Raw genomic sequence first — 21292 nt, forward strand, 5'->3', positions numbered from 1 at the left:
AAAACACCTAAAAGCCCGTGCGAATGTCGAGCTGTACCACTTCTGTGACGTCACTACTGTTATCCCACATCGAGGACGCCTTGCCGCGCGTGGCACACGAAGTAAGTTCTGCGATCTTTCGGCAGTGTGTCACCTAAAGTAGAACCGATAAGAAGCATGAACGCTTTCTATGTCACCAGCAGAACTAGTGAGACGCCATTTTACATTTCGTCGTTGTCAGCTGAAACCCATGTCCTGTGAATATACAGGGTGTTACAAAAAGGTACGGCCAAACTTTCAGGAAACATTCCTCACACACAAAGAAAGAAAATATGTTACGTGTACATGTGTCCGGAAACACTTACTTTCCATGTTAGAGCTCATTTTATTACTTCTCTTCAAATAATATTAATCATGGAATGGAAACACAGCAACAGAACGTACCACCGTGACTTCAAACACTTTGTTAATGGGTCAAATGGCTCTGAGCACTATGGGACTCAACTGCTGTGGTCATAAGTCCCCTAGAACTTAGAACTACTTAAACCTAACTAACCTAAGGACATCACACACATTCATGCCCGAGGCAGGATTCGAACCTGCGACCGTAGCGGTCGTGCGGTTCCAGACTGTAGCGCCTTTAACCGCTCGGCCACTCCGGCCGGCCAAACACTTTGTTACAGGAAATGTTCAAAATTTCCTCCGTTAGCGAGGATACATGCATCCACCCTCCGTCGCATGGAATCCCTGATGCGCTGATGCAGCCCTGGAGAATGGCGTACTGTACCACAGCCGTCCGCAATACGAGCACGAAGAGTCCCTAGATTTGGTACCGGTGTTGCGTAGACGAGAGCCTTCAAATGCCCCCATAAATGAAAGTCAAGAGGGTTGAGGTCAGGAGAGCGTGGAGGCCATGGAATTCGTCCGCCTGTATCAATCCATCGGTCATCGAATCTGTTGTTGAGAAACGTACGAACACTTCGACTGAAATGTGCAGGAGCTCCATCGTGCATGAACCACCTGTTGTGCCGTACTTGTAAAGGCAAATGTTCTAGCAGCACCGGTAGAGTATCCCGTATGAAATCATGATAACGTGCACCATTGAGCGTAGGTGGAAGAACATGGGGCCCAATCAAGACATCACCAAAAATGCCTGCCCAAACGTTCACAGAAAATCTGTGTTGATGACGTGATTGCACAATTGCGTGCGCATTATCGTCAGCCCACACATGTTGAGTGTGCAAATTTACAATTTGATCACGTTGGAATGAAGCCTCATCAGTAAAGAGAACATTTGCACTGAAATGAGGATTAACACATTGTTGGATGAACCATTCGCAGAAGTGTACACGTGGAGGCCAATCAGCTGCTGATATGCTACGGTCGCAGGTTCGAATCCTGCCTGGGGCATGGATGTGTGTGACGTCCTTAGGTTAGTTAGGTTTAATTAGTTCTAAGTTCTAGGGGACTGATGACCATAGATGTTAAGTCCCATAGTGCTCAGAGCCAGCTGCTGATAGTGGCTGCACACGCTGTACATGGTACGGAAACAACTGGTTCTCCCGTAGCACTCTCCATACAGTGACGTGGGCAACGTTACCTTGTACAGCAGCAACTCCTCTGAAGCTGACATTAGGGTTATCGTCAACTGCACGAAGAATTGCCTCGTCCATTGCAGGCGCCCTCGTCGTTCTAGGTCTTCCCCAGTCGCGAGTCATAGGCTGGAATGTTCCGTGCTCCCTAAGACGCCGATCAATTGCTTCGAACGTCTTCCTGTCGGGACACCTTCGTTCTAGAAATCTGTCTCGATACAAACGTACCGCGCCACGGCTATTGCCCCGTGCTAATCCATACATCAAATGGGCTCTGCCAACTCCGCATTTGTAAACATTGCACTGACTGCAAAACCACGTTCGTGATGAACACTAACCTGTTGATGCTACGTACTGATATGCTTGATGCTAGTACTGTAGAGCAATGAGTCGCATGTCAACACAAGCACCGAAGTCAACATTACCTTCCTTCAATTGGGCCAACTGGCGGTGAATCGAGGAAGTACAGTACATACTGACGAAACTAAAATGAGCTCTAACATGGAAACTAAGCGTTTCCGGACACATGTCCACATAACATCTTTTCTTTATTTGTGTGTGAGGAATGTTTCCTGAAAGTTTGGCCGCACCTTTTTGTAACACCCTGTATTAAGCCAAAATCAAACAATGACACTCCCGGAACTGTGGTGCAACACCCGTACTCGCAGTTCGTGTTTCCTCATCACAGTGACATCTACCAGCAAGGCAATGCAACATATCACACAGCACGCAGTGTACATGTGTGGTTCGAAGAGCAACAAGATGAGTCTAATGTACTCTCCTGGCCACCAAGCTCCACAGGTTTAAATCGAATGAAAAATCTGTGGGACCACCTTGATTGGGCTGTTCGCGACACGGATCCTCAACCGAGAAACCTAACACAGCTGGCCACGGCATTGAAGTCGGCGTGCCTCCACATCCCTGTCGGTACATCCCATAACATTACTGTCTCTCTTCGTGCATGTCTCGCAGCGGTCGATGCTGCAAAAGGTGGCCGCTCGGGCTTTTGACAGGTGGTCACATTAATGCCACTGTACAAGGAAGTTTCCTTTTTGCCTTACAAGATGTTCGTGGCTATCGAAGATTTTATTTGGGTATGCTGCAGGCAGATCAACGTAGCCAGTATATGGATGAGGGAACAAATATGAGATTTAATAGAGGTAACGTGGGAATTTTGCGCCGGTCCATTTCTAGCACGCCTCATATAACACGGGTGCTGCGTCACGTGTGGTTGGCTTTAGCATCAGCTACGTCTGCAGTCTCATCGCGTGTGAGGACGCCTTAACGATCAGTAGTGCAGAATTCCGCTACCAGGCGCTGCTAATTCCGTATTTCAACCTTCAGTCTGCCACGTGGCGTCACTGTCATTGCAGCCGTATGAACATTTTTGCCAAGTTCTTTACACCATGTTCTACTGTGTGAAAATGGCTGATTTTAAGTTTTGTTTTGAACACCGCAAACCGGTGGCTGAAATCTACTGCATGCTAAGGGAAGCTTTCGGTGAGCAAGGGTGGAGCTGGGCGAGAACATTCGGGCGGTCTGAGCCATACAAGGTGGCCGTGAGCCTGTGGAGGATGATCCAGAAAGTGCTTGAAGTGATCCACAAGTACAGCAGTCGATCTGTCATCTTTGTGAAGTCACTGCAATTTCATGTGGGAAGTATCAACACATTACAACTGATGAACTGAACTCGTCACCAATTGTAGCGAAAGTTCGTTCCTCGTATTCTGAATCCCGACTGACGAATCCGGCAGTTTCAGGTGTGCGCTGAACTGAAAATAAGAGTTGGAAATATTCCAATTTACCCGTCCTGGGTCGTAACTGTCTACGAATGCATGTACGATATTCGCTCGCAAACGAATCAGCAGTTTTCGCAGTGGAAGACTCTGTCCTTTTCGCAGCCTGAAAAAAGTGCATCAAATTTGCTACTACATCAGATCAATGCTTTATTTATTGTCATTTATTAATCTTGAGGGAGTTCTTGTTTATTGAATAGGAAAGTTTTAATTTAAGCAACGGCCTTGCCGCTGTGGATACACCGGTTCCAGTGAGATCACCGAATTTAAGCACTGTCGGGCGTGGGCGGCACTTGAATGGGTGACCATTCAGCCGCCAAGCGCTGTTGCCAGTTTTTTCGGTGCACTCAGCCTCGTGATGCCAATTGAGGAGCTTCTCGACGGAATAGTAGCGGCTCCGGTCAAAGAAAACCATCATAACGACCGGGAGAGCGGTGTCCTGACCACACGCCCCTCCTATCCGCATCCTCAACTGAGGATGACACGGCGGTCGTATGGACCCGATGGGCCAACTTATGGCCTGAAGACGGAGTGCTTTTTTTAAAAAAAAGTTTTAATTTTCCAAACCCACGTTTTAGCTCCGTTACTCATCGAAGTTTCTGCAAAGATTGTTATCTTTCAGGAGAGTAGCTGACATGTCAGCAGCAGGATAGCAAATCAAATGGTTCGAATGGCTCTGAGCACTAAGGGACTTAACATCTGAGGTCATTAGTCCCCTAGAACTTAGAACTACTTTAACCTAACTAATCTAAGTACATCACACACACACACACACCCATGCCCGAAGCAGGATTCGAACCTGCGACCGGAGCGGTGCATCACAGGCCGCGTTGATTACTGCCGGATGTATTTAGGTCCACCAAAGAAGCAGTGGACGAAGTAATGAGTGCTGTCGGCAAGGGATCTCAGATCAATTCCATATTCCTAGATTTCCAGAAGGCTTTTGATACCGTTCCTCACAAGCAATTATTAATCAGATTGCATGCATATGGAGTATCATCTCAGTTGTGTGACAGGATTTGTGATTTCCTCTCAGAGAGGTCACAGTTCGTAGTGATAGGCGGTAAATCATCGAGTAGATCAGAAGTGATATCTGGCGTTCCGCAAGGTAGTGTCATAGGCTCTCTGCTGTTTCTGGCTTACATAAATGATGTAGGTGATAATCTGAGCAGCCCCCTTACGTTGTTTGCAGACGACGCTGTAATTTACCGTCTAGTAAAATCATCAGATGATTAATTCCAATTACAAAATGATCTAGAGAGAATTTCTGTATGATGCGAAAAGTGGCAATTGGCACTAAACAGAGAAAAGTGCGAGGTCATCCACATGGGTTCTAAAAGAAATCCGATAAATTTTGGGCGTACGATAAATCACACAAATCTAAGGGCTGTCAATTTGACTAAATACCTAGGAGTTACAATTACGAGCAATTTAAATTGGAAAGACCACACATATAATATTGTGGGGAAGGCGAAACAAAGACTGCGCTTTGTTGGCAGAACACTTAGAAGATGTGACAAACCCACTAAAGAGACAGCCTGTATTACACGTGTTCGTCCTGTGATGGAATATTGCTGCGCGGTGTGAGATCGTTGCCAGGTAGGATTGACGGAGGACATCGAAAAAGTGCAAAGAAGGGCAGCTCGTTCCGTGTTATCGTGCAATAGCGGTGAGAGTGTCACTCATGTGAGTTGGGGGGGGGGGGGGGGCAGTCACTGAAACAGAGGCGGTTTTCTTTGCGGCGAGATCTATTTACGAAATTTCAATCACCAAATTTCTCTTCCGAATGAGAAAATATTTTGTTGACACCCACCTACTTAGGGAGAAATGTTCATCGTAATAAATTAAGATAAATCAGCGCTCGAACGGAAAGATTTAGGTCTTCCTTTTTCCCACGCGCCATTCGAAAGTGGAATGGTAGAGAAGTAGTATGAAAATGGTTCCACGAACCCTCTGCCAGGCACTTAAGTGTGAATTGCAGAGTAACCATGTAGATGTAAATGTAGAGCTCTTACAAGCTGGGATGGATCGCGCACCCTTCTGATAGTTTGCCCCTGTGATCCCCCGTCCCCCCAAAAAAAACAACAAACGGATCTCACAGGTAGTGCCTGATTACAGAATCCGTAATGTCTGTATCATTATGGACAACTACCCAGTACCACACTTCCAGGACTTCACTCATTATTTAGCGAACGCCTCCGTTTTTCCTGTCATTAATTGTGACATTGCACACCTACAAATATCTACTCGTTATCTGTCCAGAAGACGTTCACAAACGGCCATTGTCACACTTTTCGCATTTTCGAGTTTATGTTTATGCTGTACAGACTTGAGAACGCAGCAGAAACATGGCAACGCTTATTGATGGCTTACTATTCAAGTTCCCATTATGTTATGCTTATCTTGATAATATCGTAATTTTCTCAGTGGACGATGCCTCCCACAACATACACCTCAAGTTCTCGATACCCTCTCTCGCAATGGACTCATGATCGCCGAAGGAAAAATACCAACCTGGACTCAAAGAAATCATCTTCCTTGGACATGCTGTAAATACTGCGGGTTATCAGTCCCTCACTGCAACATAAAAGGCTATTCAAAAACTACCACCACCACCACCACCACCACCACGAGACTACATGAACTGCGCCAGTTCTTAGGCGTAACAAATTTCTACAGAAGACACCTTCCACCGGTAGACTCCCTGCAATCACCACTAACGCAAGTCCCTCATCGGTAAACAGGAACTCACACGGACGATCAAAATGCGGTCCACTTTTAAACGCGTTAAATTCTTACACACGGCATTACCTTGGCGCACCCCCACCCTGACGCATCATAACAGAAGATGTGACTGACTCAGCCGCTGGTACTTTACTGCAACAATAGTTGGAGGGCGTGCAGCAGTCATTTCATTTTTTCTCGTGCAAGTTCACACTACCACAATACGAGTGGTCTGCATACGACAGGGAACTACACTACTGGCCATTAAAATTGCTACACCAAGAAGAAATGCAGATGATAAGTGGGTATTCATTGGACAAACATATTATACTAGAACTGACGTGTGATTACATTTTCTCGCAATTTGGGTTCATAGATTCTGAGAAATCAGTACCCAGAACAACCACCTCTGGCCATAATAACGGCCTTGATACGCCTGGGCATTGAGTCAGACAGAGCTTTGATGGCGTGTACAGGTACAGCTGCCCATGCAGCTTGAACACAATACCACAGTTCATCAAGAGTAGTGACTGGCGTATTGTGACAAGCCAGTTGCTCGGCCACCATTGACCAGACGTTTTCAATTGGTGAGAGATCTGGAGAATGTGCTAGCCAGGGCAACAGTCGAACATTTCCTGTATCCAGAAAGGCCCGTACAGGACCTGCAACATACGGTCGTGCATTATCCTACTAAAATGTAGGATTTCGCAGGGATCGCATGAAGGGTAGAGCCACGGGTCGTAACACATCCGAAATGTAACGTCCACTATTCAAAGAGCCGTCAATGCGAACACGAGGTGACCAGGACGTGTAACCAATGGCACCCCACACCATCACGTCGGGTGATACGCCAGTATGCGAGGACGAATACACGCTGCCAATGCGCGTTCACCGCAATGTCGCCAAACACGGATGCGACCATCATGATGCTGTAAACAGAACCTGGATTCATCCGAAACAATGACGTTTTGCCATTCGTGCACCCAGGTTCGTCGTTGAGTACACCATTGCAGGCGCTCCTGTCTGTGATGCAGCGTCAAGGGTAACCGCAGCCATGGTCTCCGAGATGATAGTGCATGCTGCTGCAAACGTCGTCGAACTGTTCGTGCAGATGTTTGTTGTATTGCGAACGTCCCTATCTGTTGACTCAGGGATCGAGACGTGGCTGCACGATCCGTTACAGCCGTGCGGATAAGGTGTCTGTCATCTCGACTGCTAGTGATACGAGGCCGTTGGGATCCAGCACGGCGTTCCGTATAACCCTCCTGAACCCACTGATTCCATATTCTGCTAACAGTCATTGGATTTCGACCAACGCGAACAGCAATATTGCGAAACGATAAACCGCAATCGCGATAGTCCACAATCCGACCTTTATCAAAGGCGGAAACGTGATGGTACGCATTTCTCCTCATTACACGAGGCATCACAACAACGTTTCACCAGGCAACGCCGGTCAACTGCTGCTTGTGTATGAAAAATCGGTTAGAAACTTACCTCATGTCAGCACGTTGTAGGTGTCGCCACCGGCGCCAACCTTGTGTGAATGCTCTGAAAAGCTAATCATTTGCATATCACAGCATCTTCTTCGTGTCAATTAAATTTCTCGTCTGTAGCAAGTCATCTTGGTGGTGTAGCAATTTTAATGGCCAGTAGTGTATAAGTACTCTAAGAAGTAGTGAATTACTTCATCAAGGCGTTCAAGGCCACTCCCTGATTATTTGGACTGGTCGTGATCCACTCTCCTACTCTATTCGGAACCCAGCCAAGGACTCTTACCCCTGACAGTTTCGGCACTTAGACTACACCGCTCAGTTCACTGTGGGTGTCCTCCACCGGGAGCGTGGAGAACGTGATGGCAGGCTGTTTCTCCGTCATCAGCGCCTTGTCATCTCACCTGGATTACAAACAGTTTTCTGAGGCACAACAGCAAGATCAGCAGCCGCAAGCCCTCATGTGTGGCCCGTTCACAACTCTACAGTCGGAACTTCAACCCATCCTGACCGCGACCGCCGGGCACTCTGATGTTTCACAAAATCGGACAAGTCCACCCGTACCTGTGTAATGCTGTCGAGTGGTCTTCGAGCAGGTCCACGATTTGGCACACCCTGGCAGTCGCCCAACCACTTGGCTGGTGCTGAACCAGTTCGTATGGGCTAACACGAAGAAAGACTGTAAACTTTGGGCTTTGCGTGTGTCTCATGTCAAAAAAGCAAAGATTCAAGTCATTTGGAACTGCCCCTATGATGCTTCTAAACCTCAAAATACTGAAAACGTGTATGCTGCAACGCTATTTCTGGTGGCAGACTTTGTGCTCCAAGAACCATCAATTACGCCCCCACACCTACCCACCTGGTCTACCACATCAAGCGACACACTGCTCACCTCCGCCCCTTCTTCACTCAGTGCCTAAAGTCTTTCTCCTTAAAGCAGTTGAAGACTGACTTGCTGGCCGGAGTGGCCGTGCGGTTCTAGGCGCTACAGTCTGGAACCGCGCGACCGCAACGGTCGCAGGTTCGAATCCTGCCTCGGGCATGGATGTGTGTGATATCCTTAGGTTAGTTAGATTTAAGTAGTTCTAACTTCTAGGGGACTGATGACCTCAGAAGTTGAGTCCCATAGTGCTCAGAGGCATTTGAACCATTTTGAAGACTGACTTCATAATGTTGCGAGATGACAGAGTACCGCCTGCCCTACGCTCCCTGTAGTTAGGCGCCGACAAGGGGCTTCGAAGAAACAAGTGTATCTTCCACATATTATTAAACTGCAAACCTACAACAGTGTGGACACTATAAGATAACTCGCCGGATGACGACACTTGCCAAGCTCTCCCCTCTGCTAAACATGTTGCTCCTCCCACAGCCAGCGCCTTACCGTCAGCCTTCGAATTCCGACTAGACACCGAGCAGACACACAGTAACCTCCCCGTCAAGGTGAGCACACAGACCATTGCAGACGGCTCTGCCACGTGTCACTTCCACGAGACCGTCAAATTACGACGCGACGTTGATACTGCTGCTCTCACCCCCTCTTTTTCCGCCATTCGTGTCCGCACAACCACAGCCCCACACGGCCTCTGAACGCTCTCATACCATCACTGGCACCGTCTGTGCCTGACAACGCACGCACCACTCCTGCAACTTCGGACGCCACCACACACTCAGGCTATGGCATACGGTCGCCCCCCCCCCCTCGCACCACCCACCCCCACCGCATGCTGGGCTGGCTCCACAACTACGACCTGTATGCTGTCGAGCATACGTCGCCTCTCAACGAATACTCTGCTACAGGCGACGCGCCCGTTGGACCACTCCATCTCCGCGAAATCTCGCTGTGCCCACACGTCACGCAGCGTCCCTCACGGTGCTGTTCACTATTGTGGGAGAGGGGGGGGGGAAGCTCTGTGAGAAACTGCGTCATCAAACATCATAGCTGACAACTGACAGGGATATCGCACGAAGCTCTCTGACTGTTAGCCTGCCATACGACTTCACTCCAGCGGCAGTTGAGGGATGTTTCTAGTTCGTAAATCACACTATTTACTCAACGGGCGAGCGTAAAATTACCACGTTAGCTCTATTAAAACACATTTCCTCCATCGTCCACGAAAAGGAAAGTACCATGTCCAATCAATAAGGACACAGGCTTATAAAAGTTCCATTACAAACAGTGCGGTACAATACGGGAGAACTGCCGGATATCAGTAACTTCCTGCCACGATATTTCGGCGCAGAGTCTTCTGGCCATCTTCAGGTGAATGCCACTGTAGTAGTACTGGCGAGTACGCGCTGGGCTCCGCTATTTAAAGCCTTCTGAGGTGACATTGCGCATGCGCTGCTCAGCGCGCGCGTTCATAACGGCTCCGTGCGCTGCGCCTCGCGCCCTCCACTGCGAAAGCCTGGCGTATCGGTGTCAGGTCGATTTCCATCTTTATGCAGATAACTACGTCGACTACGAAGTTTCTCTATAACATGATTCCAAGCAGAGTTCAGCTGATAACCGCTATCTCGATTGATGAGAGTCTCGTTGTCAGACAATCTTATTTCCACAGATTCATTGATAATCGAGCTCCAAAAGTTTGATGTATGGGCCAAAATTTTTGTGTCGTTGTAATTCATGGAATGGTCTGTGGAAATACAATGTTCGGCGATTGCGGACTTGGTGGGTTGGAGAAGGCGAGTATGCCGCTGGTGTTCCACAATGCGTTCCTGCACAGTTCGTGTTGTTTGCCCTATATATGATTTGCCGCATTCACACGGAATTTTGTAAACACCTGGTTTACGCAGGCGGAGCCCAGCGCGTACTCGCCAGTTCTACTACAGTGGCATTCACCTGAAGATGGCCAGAAGACTCTGCGCCGAAATATCGTGGCAGGAAGTTACTGATATCCGGCAGTTCTCCCGTGTTTTTATGGAACAATCAGTACGCCGGGAAAGCTTTAAACATCACAGTGCGGTACAAATTTGGAACACTTCCACACATAAGATAAATATTATTTCATCATTCCCACATTTTAGTAAAACCCCAAGGTCAGTCTCACTTGATCACTGTTCCTACCCAGTAGCAGAATCTTTGCAACATGTGAATTACAAAGCGTAAAAGAAAAAGGAGCAAAATATCTTTATACAAGTAGCGCAAGCTGTCCTGTAGATTAAGCCAATCGAAGAAATTCACCCCTCAAAAAAATGTGAACTTATATTTACATAACATCAAATATTATAGCACATACTTATAGTAAACTAATAATAAAGTATCAGAACCTAATAAAAACGCGAATGTTAGGGAAAAAAATTTGGAAGTGTTACGACCCAAACCACTGCCTCAGCAAAAACTAATGGGTGCACAGAGACGCTACTCATTACACTAAACCAACAATATGCTGCTCTTACTTAATCATATTGTCTTACCCCTTACTGTAACCGTTAATCGTAGATAACTATGTTACTAATTGAAATTTAATTACAACAAGCTGCAGCAAGAACAATGCGTTTTGGGTGGACCTTCAGTGTGTCGCTGCCTTCAAATAGCCTACTCTCATAATACGCAAGTTACAATAATTCTTTTGCCACGAATATGATGTTTCTGATTATTTTATTGGAACGAATCACACAACTAACAACGGGTTTTCCAGTGATTCTCAATTTGCTGGTGCTCAGAGACGGCATATGTACATATAGGCTTGAAATGAATGCCAATATGGCGCGTCTCAACTCTGTACTGAAGGGAGACTGCGTGCGTGTGACGTAGGTGGCGTTGTGCCATCTCATTGGTCAACGCTCAGACGCACGCTCAGAACCTTTTTTTTTTCCTTTATTGAGTTTCGATTCCCCCTAAAGGGGGCGGGCTGGCAGCAGCTTATTACACCGCTCTTCAGCCTACAGAATTTGTTTTAAAAAGATGAAGATAAGAAAAATAATAACAGTTGGCGATAAAATCGGTGACTTAAACGTAAAATGGCAGAAAATACTGGAGCTTAAAACATAAAACACAGGGTGGATGATGCTAATAAAATACACAGGAAGCAGAAAAATAAGAGACAGACAATTAAAAAACACGGCGACAGTCTGGTTTCTGTTCGCAAGAGATATAAAAAGCACACCCAGCGACAGCATGATTTCTGTTCGCAACACTGTGGAAAGACGCACAACACTGAACACTCACTTAAACACTGCACTAAAAAATTGGCACAAATATGACATACCACACCCGAGAGCAGGTGGGGGGAAAACTGGTCAGATGACGGGAAAAAGGGGGGGGGGAAGGGAGGAAAAGTGAAGGGGGAGGGGGAAAGGAGCTAATGGAAGATGAGGATACATAAGAGGGGGGGGGTGCTGAGCAGACGTGCCTGGGAGTGGGGAAGGCAGAGGAAGGGAGTCTAAAAGGATGTGGGGGGGGGGGGAGAAAGGAGATAGGGAGAGGGTAGGTGGGGAGAAAACACAGGATGGAAGGGGGGGAGGAAGAGGGAGCACAGGGAAAGGACAGAGGAAAGGAGGATCAGAGTTGATAGGAAGGATAAATGGAGGGAGAGAGGGCATCATCCGAGAGGGGGAGTTGATGGAAGCCACCTTGGGAAAGGAGATGTAGGGTGTAGAGATGGAGAGTAGGGGGGACACAACGGTGAAGACGTGGCAGGGGGCGGGGATGTGAGAGGAGCACGCTCAGAATATCTGACATGGCAGATATTGCTCTGCACGTTCGGAAAGACTCCCGAGCGTGCTATTCCACGCTATGACGTCAGAAACCTGGCACGCTCAACGCTCAACGTTCGGATGCACGGTCCGTGTGCCGATGGCTTTATAGTGGATCTGTGTTGTTTGCTTATTCATAGTCATCACTGCTATACACCGCGGTGCAACATTGGTGATGTGTGTCGCGAGCGATCGTGGGAAATTAAGACGGCGGAGCAGGTGATTTGTAAGAGCCGTGTGACTGACTGGCCACTGGTTGTGGTTGTCGCGCAGGTCCTACGAGCTGGACGACGAGGACACGGACCAGATGGTCTTCTCCTGGATGGACAAGCCGGCCGTCAGCGCCGCTGCCCAGGACGCGGCTCTGCGCGCTCTCTCCGACGCGTGCGACGACTCCAGCGTCCGGTGAGTGCTAGAGATGGCCAGACGCGTTCATCCTTGGGAACTAGTTCACTGCTAATCGTTCTTTGTTGGGAACCGTTCATTTTTACTCGTTCACCGTTCATCTGTGCTTGGTGTACGGTTCTTATGAAAAACTGAAAACTAGTAGTGTAGGTGACTGAAGGATGGAGGGCACCAAAAGGGGGCACTTGCCTCCCCCCTGGAGTATAGTGTTTTTATTCATTACAGAATTGAGCTGCTTGGGGTAACACAATGGTAAGCGCTATCGCCGTGTATTTTGCGGTAGATGGCTAATGACACCACCTGTGGGATGCACAATGCAGTAAACGTACTAGTAGTTCCAAATTCACTCAACAGATGTCAGGGCCGAGCTTAATGGTAAGCGCCACTGTCCGTCTGTTGCGGAAACATAATGGTAAGTGACAGAGAGACTGGCGGCAAGTAAAAACATCTCCGAGATTATGGCAACAGTGAACGTGGCAGAAGACGAGAAATATACTTCCAATGATACTAATATCTTCGAGAGGGATCCAGAATACATTCCTAACGATTCAGATGTCTCAGAGGTAAGTTATTTTGAAAATATACTGTCTTCAGTATGTTTCACGAACATAATGGTAATTGCATGTACATACCATTATGTTCCTGAAGTACGTTAATTTTGAGGTTATTTTAGAATGGCTGCATTTTTTTGGCTAAGTGGTGTGTGAATGCGCATTTCTCATTTATATTGTTACATGTAATAATAATAATAATGGTAACGGTAATAGTAGTTTTCGTTGTTATACAGGTTAATAGCGAATCAGATCATATTGCCCAAAACAACGAACAGTGTATCGCTCCTGCAGAAACCATTCAGGAACAGACAAAGAGGTCGTCTCGGAAAAGGTGCTGCTGTGGCCAAAATAAGAACTGGAACATGGTACTGTTTTGGAAATATCTAATTTCAACTGGTAGATTTCGAATGATAGAACACCACTTCCCCGTGAGCGGGCACACAATGTTGCCATCCGATAGAGATTTCGCGACAGTTAAAAATTACGTTCGCCGACAAGTACAAGATGTGTACAGTCCAGGTCAGTGGTGCGAGATCATCAAGAAGTCGGCTAAGAAGAATCCATTGCTTGTATATAATATGAAAAGAGAGGATTTCTATCAAATACGATACTCTAAAGAAGCGTTAGTCTTCAGAGAGAAGACAGTTGGTGGTCGAGATGTCAACCTGAGGAAAGTATGTAAGTGGAAGGTGACCTCCGAATATCCATCATCTTTGTTCATCAGCGAGACATTTTGTCATGACATTTGGCATGAAATAAGCTTCAGGAAACGTGGAAAGCAAGGACCAGTTCCTATGCTTCGACTTAAATACAATGGGCCAAAGCTTATTGAAAAGAAGAAAGTTGCTGACGTCCTGTCGCTCCTAAGTTACATACCTCCTGTCCACCATAGATTTATCCTGTCACTAAAGCCAACAGTTTTGGATGAAAAAGACATTAGTAATGAGAGTGATGGATGATTTTGCAGTTTCAGTAAAGTGTTGAAGACTGTAAAATTTAATATGTAATGTTCTATCACTATGTGTTGTTAATGTAATAATTTTTGTATATTTCATTTGTTTTAGTCAGTTCTGAGTTTCATTTGTGCATGTATAGTAGAAGATAGACGTTAGAATCACTACAGAATAAAGCGACTGTTCAAAAAAAATTATTCAGATTTGCAGATGAATTGAAACTTTAGATGCGCTGTATCTCGAAACTGTGATTTTGGCGTTTACCATTTTGTTCCCCCGAGCAGCTCAATTCTTACGCACTTTTAGAAGTAATTTCTGTGATTCTGCAGAACCTGTCGTTTAGCCAACCGTAGCCTTGTGGGGCTGATCGCAGGGAAGTAATATAGGGTGGCGCACGGAAAACCGGCCTCGAGTACAGACTGATCGCCAATTACGGACGATGTGTTGCCCGTTACGATAAGATACAACAAACAGACAAACACGTAATAATTAGGCAGTGAAGAAATAACAAGCTAATGCAAGTAACAATTGCGAAACAATCGATGACGATGTGTAGAGAGCTGGAGAAGAGAACATGAAAATCTCACGCGACGTGCATGGGCTATAGCACATTTAGTCTTGTAAACCTGTTGGTGGCTGTTTCCCAACTTAATAGCCCACAGATGTCTTGTATAAAATTCTTCGTTTCGACTTCCACTACATAGCTATGCTACGTTGTAAACAATAATCGTTTACACCCTATATGTACTTCACGTTGTCTCTGAGTTCGTAGGCGAAGTAGAGCGAAGCATAAAATAAAATGTGGTTTACTCATACTTGCGTCACACACTTGGTAAAAATTAGGTTTTTTTGTTGCATTATTAACGTTAATGCAGCAATAATAATAATAATAATTAAGTTCGCAGTAATAAAGTTTTTGGTTTGAAAGCTCCTTCTGAACAAATGTTTTGAAGATAATAAGTAAATATGATTTTATGGCAATCTATGTCTTTTCAAATGGAGAGGCAGCGCTTTTCCTACTGAGCCAAAATGACCCACAACCCACTTTTTTTTCCGAAGAAACCAAACTAGCAGGTAATGCAAATTGGAAACAACCAAACTAAAGAATAATTACAGCCTTCCTAAATGTAGTATTTAGTATATGAAAGATACCCGAAAATCGTTTTATATGAATTTTCTTACACTAAAAATTAAGCAAATTATTGAAAGTTAGCTGCTAAATCAAGTCGATGAAACCAAAAAATATATGAATAACAAAAAAAACTTGCCTTGTTATGTCTTCTGCTGTTCATCGATATAATGAAGTGAGCTGATATGCCCTTTTGTTACCTGAAAAGACGTACCTATTACATACAACGTAATTTTCATGTCCCCCCATGAACCATGGACCTTGCCGTTGGTGGGGAGGCTTGCGTGCCTCAGCGATACAGATGGCCGTACCGTAGGTGCAACCACAACGGAGGGGTATCTGTTGAGAGGCCAGACAAACATGTGGTTCCTGAAGAGGGGCAGCAGCCTTTTCAGTAGTTGCAGGGGCAACAGTCTGGATGATTGACTGATCTGGCCTTGTAACATTAACCAAAACGGCCTTGCTGTGCTGGTACTGCGAACGGCTGAAAGCAAGGGGAAACTACAGCCGTAATTTTTCCCGAGGACATGCAGCTCTACTGTATGATTAAATGATGATGGCGTCCTCTTGGGTAAAATATTCCGGAGGTAAAATAGTCCCCCATTCGGATCTCCGGGCGGGGACTACTCAGGAGGACGTCGTTATCAGGAGAAAGAAAACTGGCGTTCTACGGATCGGAGCGTGGAATGTCAGTTCCCTTAATCGGGCAGGTAGGTTAGAGAATTTAAAAAGGGAAATGGATAGGTTAAAGTTAGATATAGTGGGAATTAGTGAATTTCGGTGGCAGGAGGAACAAGACTTTTGGTCAGGTGATTACAGGGTTATAAATACAAAATCAAATAGGGGTAATGCAGGAGTAGGTTTAATAATGAATAAAAAATAGGAGTGCGGGTTAGCTACTACAAACAGCATAGTGAACGCATTATTCTGGCCAAGATAGACACAAAGCCCATGCCTACTACAGTAGTACAAGTTTATATGCCAACTACCTCTGCAGATGATGAAGAAATTGATGAAATGTATGACGAGGATGAAATGTATGACGAGATAAAAGAAATTATTCAGGTAGTGAAGGGAGACGAAAATTTAATAGTCATGGGTGACTGGAATTCGTCAGTAGGAAAAGGGAGAGAAGGAAACATGGTAGGTGAATATGGATTGGGGGGAAGGAATGAAAGAGGAAGCCGCCTTGTAGAATTTTGCACAGAGCATAACTTAATCATAGCCAACACTTGGTTCAAGAATCATAAAAGAAGGTTGTATACCTGGAAGAATCCTGGAGATACTAAAAGGTATCAGATAGATTATATAATGGTAAGACAGAGATTTAGGAACCAGGTTTTAAATTGTAAGACATTTCCTGGGGCAGATGTGGATTCTGACCACAATCTATTGGTTATGAACTGCAGATTGAAACTGAAGAAACTACAAAAAGGTGGGAATTTAAGGAGATGGGACCTGGATAAACTGAAAGAACCAGAGGTTGTAGAGAGTTTCAGGGAGAGCATAAGGGAACAATTGACAGAAATGGGGGAAAGAAATACGGTAGAAGAAGAATGGGTAGCTCTGAGGGATGAAGTAGTGAAGGCAGCAGAGGATCAAGTAGGTAAAAAGACGAGGGCTAATAGAAAACCTTGGGTAACAGAAGAAATATTGAATTTAATTGATGAAAGGAGAAAATATAAAAATGCAGTAAATGAAGCAGGCAAAAAGGAATACAAACGTCTCAAAAATGATATCGACAGGAAGTGCAAAATGGCTAAGCAGGGATGGCTAGAGGACAAATGTAAGGATGTAGAGGCTTGTCTCTCTAGGGGTAAGGTAGATACTGCCTACAGGAAAATTAAAGAGACCTTTGGAGAGAAGAGAACCCCTTGTATGAATATCAAGAGCTCAGATGGCAACCCAGTTCTAAGCAAAGAAGGGAAGGCAGAAAGGTGGAAGGAGTATATAGAGGGTTTATACAAGGGCGATGTACTTGAGGACAATATTATGGAAATGGAAGAGGATGTAGATGAAGACGAAATGGGAGGTAAGATACTGCGTGAAGAGTTTGACAGAGCACTGAAAGACCTGAGTCGAAACAAGGCCCCGGGAGCAGACAACATTCCATTTGAACTACTGATGGCCTCGGGAGAGCCAGTCATGACAAAACTCTACCATCTGGTGAGCACGATGTATGAGACAGGCGAAATACCCTCAGACTTCAAGAAGAGTATAATAATTCCAATCCCAAAGAAAGCAGGTGTTGACAGATGTGAAAATTACCGAACTATCAGTTTAATAAGTCACAGCTGCAAAATACTAACGCGAATTCTTTACAGACGAATGGAAAAACTGGTAGAAGCCGACCTCGGGGAAGATCAGTTTGGATTCCGTAGAAATGTTGGAACACGTGAGGCAATACTGACCTTACGACTTATCTTAGAAGAAAGATTAAGAAAAGGCAAACCTACGTTTCTAGCATTTGTAGACTTAGAGAAAGCTTTTGACAATGTTGACTGGAATACTCTCTTTCAAATTCTGAAGGTGGCAGGGGTAAAATACAGGGAGCGAAAGGCTATTTACAATTTGTACATAAACCAGATGGCAGTTATAAGAGTCGAGGGGCATGAAAGGGAAGCAGTGGTTGGGAAGGGAGTGAGACAGGGATTTAGCCTCTCCCCGATGTTATTCAATCTGTATATTGAGCAAGCAGTAAAGGAAATAAAAGAAAAATTCGGAGTAGGTATTAAAATTCATGGAGAAGAAGTAAAAACTTTGAGGTTCGCCCATGACATTGTAATTCTGTCAGAGACAGCAAAGGACTTGGAAGAGCAGTTGAACGGAATGGACAGTGTCTTGAAAGGAGGATATAAGATGAACATCAACAAAAGCAAAACGAGGATAATGGAATGTAGTCAAATTAAGTCGGGTGATGCTGAGGGAATTAGATTAGGAAATGAGACACTTAAAGTAGTAAAGGAGTTTTGCTATTTAGGGAGTAAAATAACCGATGATGGTCGAAGTAGAGAGGATATAAAATGTAGACTGGCAATGGCAAGGAAAGCGTTTCTCAAGAAGAGGAATTTGTTAACATCGAGTATAGATTTAAGTGTCAGGAAGTCGTTTCTGAAAGTATTTGTATGGAGTGTAGCCATGTATGGAAGTGAAACATGGACGATAACTAGTTTGGACAAGAAGAGAATAGAAGCTTTCGAAATGTGGTGCTACAGAAGAATGCTGAAGATAAGGTGGCTAGATCACGTAACTAATGAGGAGGTATTGAATAGGATTGGGGAGAAGAGAAGTTTGTGGCACAACTTGACTAGAAGAAGGGATCGGTTGGTAGGACATGTTTTGAGGCATCAAGGGATCACAAATTTAGCATTGGAGGGCAGTGTGGAGGGTAAAAATCGTAGAGGGAGACCAAGAGATGAATACACTAAGCAGATTCAGAAGGATGTAGGTTGCAGTAGATACTGGGAGATGAAGAAGCTTGCACAGGATAGAGTAGCATGGAGATCTGCATCAAACCAGTCTCAGGACTGAAGACCACAACAACAACAACAATTTTCATGTAATTTACGTAACTATAAAATAGTTTGTGATTATCGGTCGTGGACGCTGAATAGCCAGAACCAAGTGCAAGAACATTTTGGAACACATGTAAAATAGGCGAGCGCAGTAAACGAAACAAACAACTGGATACTGAACTAACTAGGAGTAGTCGGCAGTGGAACTGAGACAGGTGGTCATGCGAAGAACGACGTGTGCGGCCGAGGGAGACCGAGACTGGGGACTGAGGCTGGAACGAGAACTGCCGAAGTGACTGCCGCGACCAAAGTGAACTATGAACCGATCATTCCTCGTTCCCGGGAACTATAAGTAGACCGCCGCGACCGAAGTGAACTATGAACCGATCGTTCCTCATTCCCGGGAACTATAAGTAGAAAAATGGTTCAAATGGCTCTGAGCACTATGGGACTCAACATCTTAGGTCATAAGTCCCCTAGAACTTAGAACTACTTAAACCTAACTAACCTAAGGACATCACACACACCCATGCCCGAGGCAGGATTCGAACCTGCGACCGTAGCAGTCCCGCGGTTCCGGACTGCAGCGCCAGAACCGCTAGACCACCGCGGCCGGCCACTATAAGTAGACCGCCGCGACCGAAGTGAACTATGAACCGATCGTTCCTCGTTCCCGGGAACTATAAGTAGACTGCCATGACCGAAGTGAACTATGAACCGATCGTTCCTCATTCCCGGGAACTATAAGGAGACCGCTGCAACCGAAGTCAACTATGAACCGATCGTTCCTCGTTCCCGGGAACTATAAGTAGACCGCCGCGACCGAAGTGAACTATGAACCGATCGTTCCTCGTTCCCCGGAACTATAAGTAGACCGCCGCGACCGAAGTGAACTATGAACCGATCATTCCTCGTTCCCGGGAACTATAAGTAGACCGCTGCGACCGAAGTGAACTAGGAACCAATCGTTCCTGGGAATTCGTTCCTCGGTCCTTTCGTTCATCTTGGTGAACCGTTCCTTTGCACCCGTTCGTTCGCAAACTACCCATCTCTAGTGAGTAGCAGCCAGCCGCCAGCCACCGGCTAGTGGCCAGCCGCCGCCTGCCCCTGCCAGTCCACAGAGACCAGCCGCGTCCTAGGCGGCAGCACACACATACATTACTAGACTGGCAAAGATGCTTCTTTTACTGAAGCCTGACGCGTCGCGAGGTAAGATGGCGGTGTCAGCATGTTTGTGCACGGAACTGCTACGACTTTCTGAAACCAAATGACGCTGTAGCCTTTACGAGGAGGTCTAATCAAGCTCTGCTGTTGAGCAAATATCTGCGTACCAGTTGAGTTAATACATACATTGTCGAATCGTGTTGTGAGAACATCCAGTTAACAAACTGCCTGTTGGCTTCTGTCTCGGGTTCTTCGGCCGACGTTCATCTGATGATTTTACTGACGTTTCGCCAGCACGAGTGGCTGGCATTGTCAAAGCTTCACCCTCCATTGCCGGTGGTGAATTGCAGCCGAGCTCGCGGCCGCAGACTATATGTACCTGAGGGCTTCTCCTCGGTCATTTCCGGTGCGGTTCTCCTATTGCTACCTGCGACGGTCGTTCACTGCAGTACGGGAAGCCAGGATCCGTTTACCTTAAGGCTTTCCTCTTTCTTGTTGAAAATGTTCGGGTGTTTTTGTATTTCTACAGCTTCTCTGAACAAGCGCGCATGATAGTGCTTCTCTACAGCCAGAATTTCCGTGTCGGCGAATTTTATTACGTGGTCGGTCTCACTCAGTGCCTGCTCTGCCACGGCCGATTTCTTCACCTGCCCCAACCTGCAATGTCGCTTGTTTTGTTTGATCCTAGTATTGATTGATCGTCCAGTTATTCCGACATAAACTTTTCCGCATATGCATGGTATACGGTACATTCCCGACTCTGCAAGTGGGTCTCTTTTCTCCTTTGCCGATCTAAGACACTCTTTGATCTTCCTTGTCGCTTTGAAAATCGTCTTTACGCCGTGTTTGCGCAATATACGTCCAATTCTGTCCGTCACTCTGTGAATGTATGGCAGAAAGGCAGTACCCGACACTTATTTTTCCGATTCCTTACTTCGCCCAATGTTTGGCTCTGTTAATCTTCTAATATAACTTGTGGAGTACCCATTGCTCCTCAGAACACTTTCCAGGCGTTGCATTTCGCGTCTGAGGTGTTGCGGCTCACATATTCGTCCTGCTCGCGTTACGAACGTATTAATCCTGCCCCTTTTCTGGCTCGGGTGGTGGTTTGATAGTTTGTGCAGGTATCGGTCCGTGTGTGTCGGTTTTCAATACACGCTGTGTCCCAACGGCGTAAAGACGATTTTCAAACCTACAAGGAAGATCAAAGAGTGTCTTAGGCGGCAAAGGAGAAAAGAGACCCATTTGCAGTGTCGTGAATATACCGCATACCATGCACACGCGGAAAAGTTT

The 21292-nt window shown here is 45.9% G+C and overlaps 1 protein-coding gene across 1 annotated transcript in view; it reads left to right on the forward strand.

Moving 5' to 3' along the window:
- The window catches only part of LOC126134931 (LIM domain-binding protein 3-like), a 196265-nt gene that overhangs the window by 47969 nt on the left and 127004 nt on the right, over positions 1-21292 (forward strand). Inside the window, exon 5 of the mRNA XM_049915196.1 lies at positions 12553-12684. Within this exon, the coding sequence (XP_049771153.1) occupies positions 12553-12684 (132 nt within the window). The remainder of the gene's footprint in view (positions 1-12552; positions 12685-21292) is intronic.

The sequence above is a fragment of the Schistocerca cancellata genome, chromosome 1, assembly GCF_023864275.1.
Source record: "Schistocerca cancellata isolate TAMUIC-IGC-003103 chromosome 1, iqSchCanc2.1, whole genome shotgun sequence".
NCBI classification, from domain to species: domain Eukaryota; kingdom Metazoa; phylum Arthropoda; class Insecta; order Orthoptera; family Acrididae; genus Schistocerca; species Schistocerca cancellata.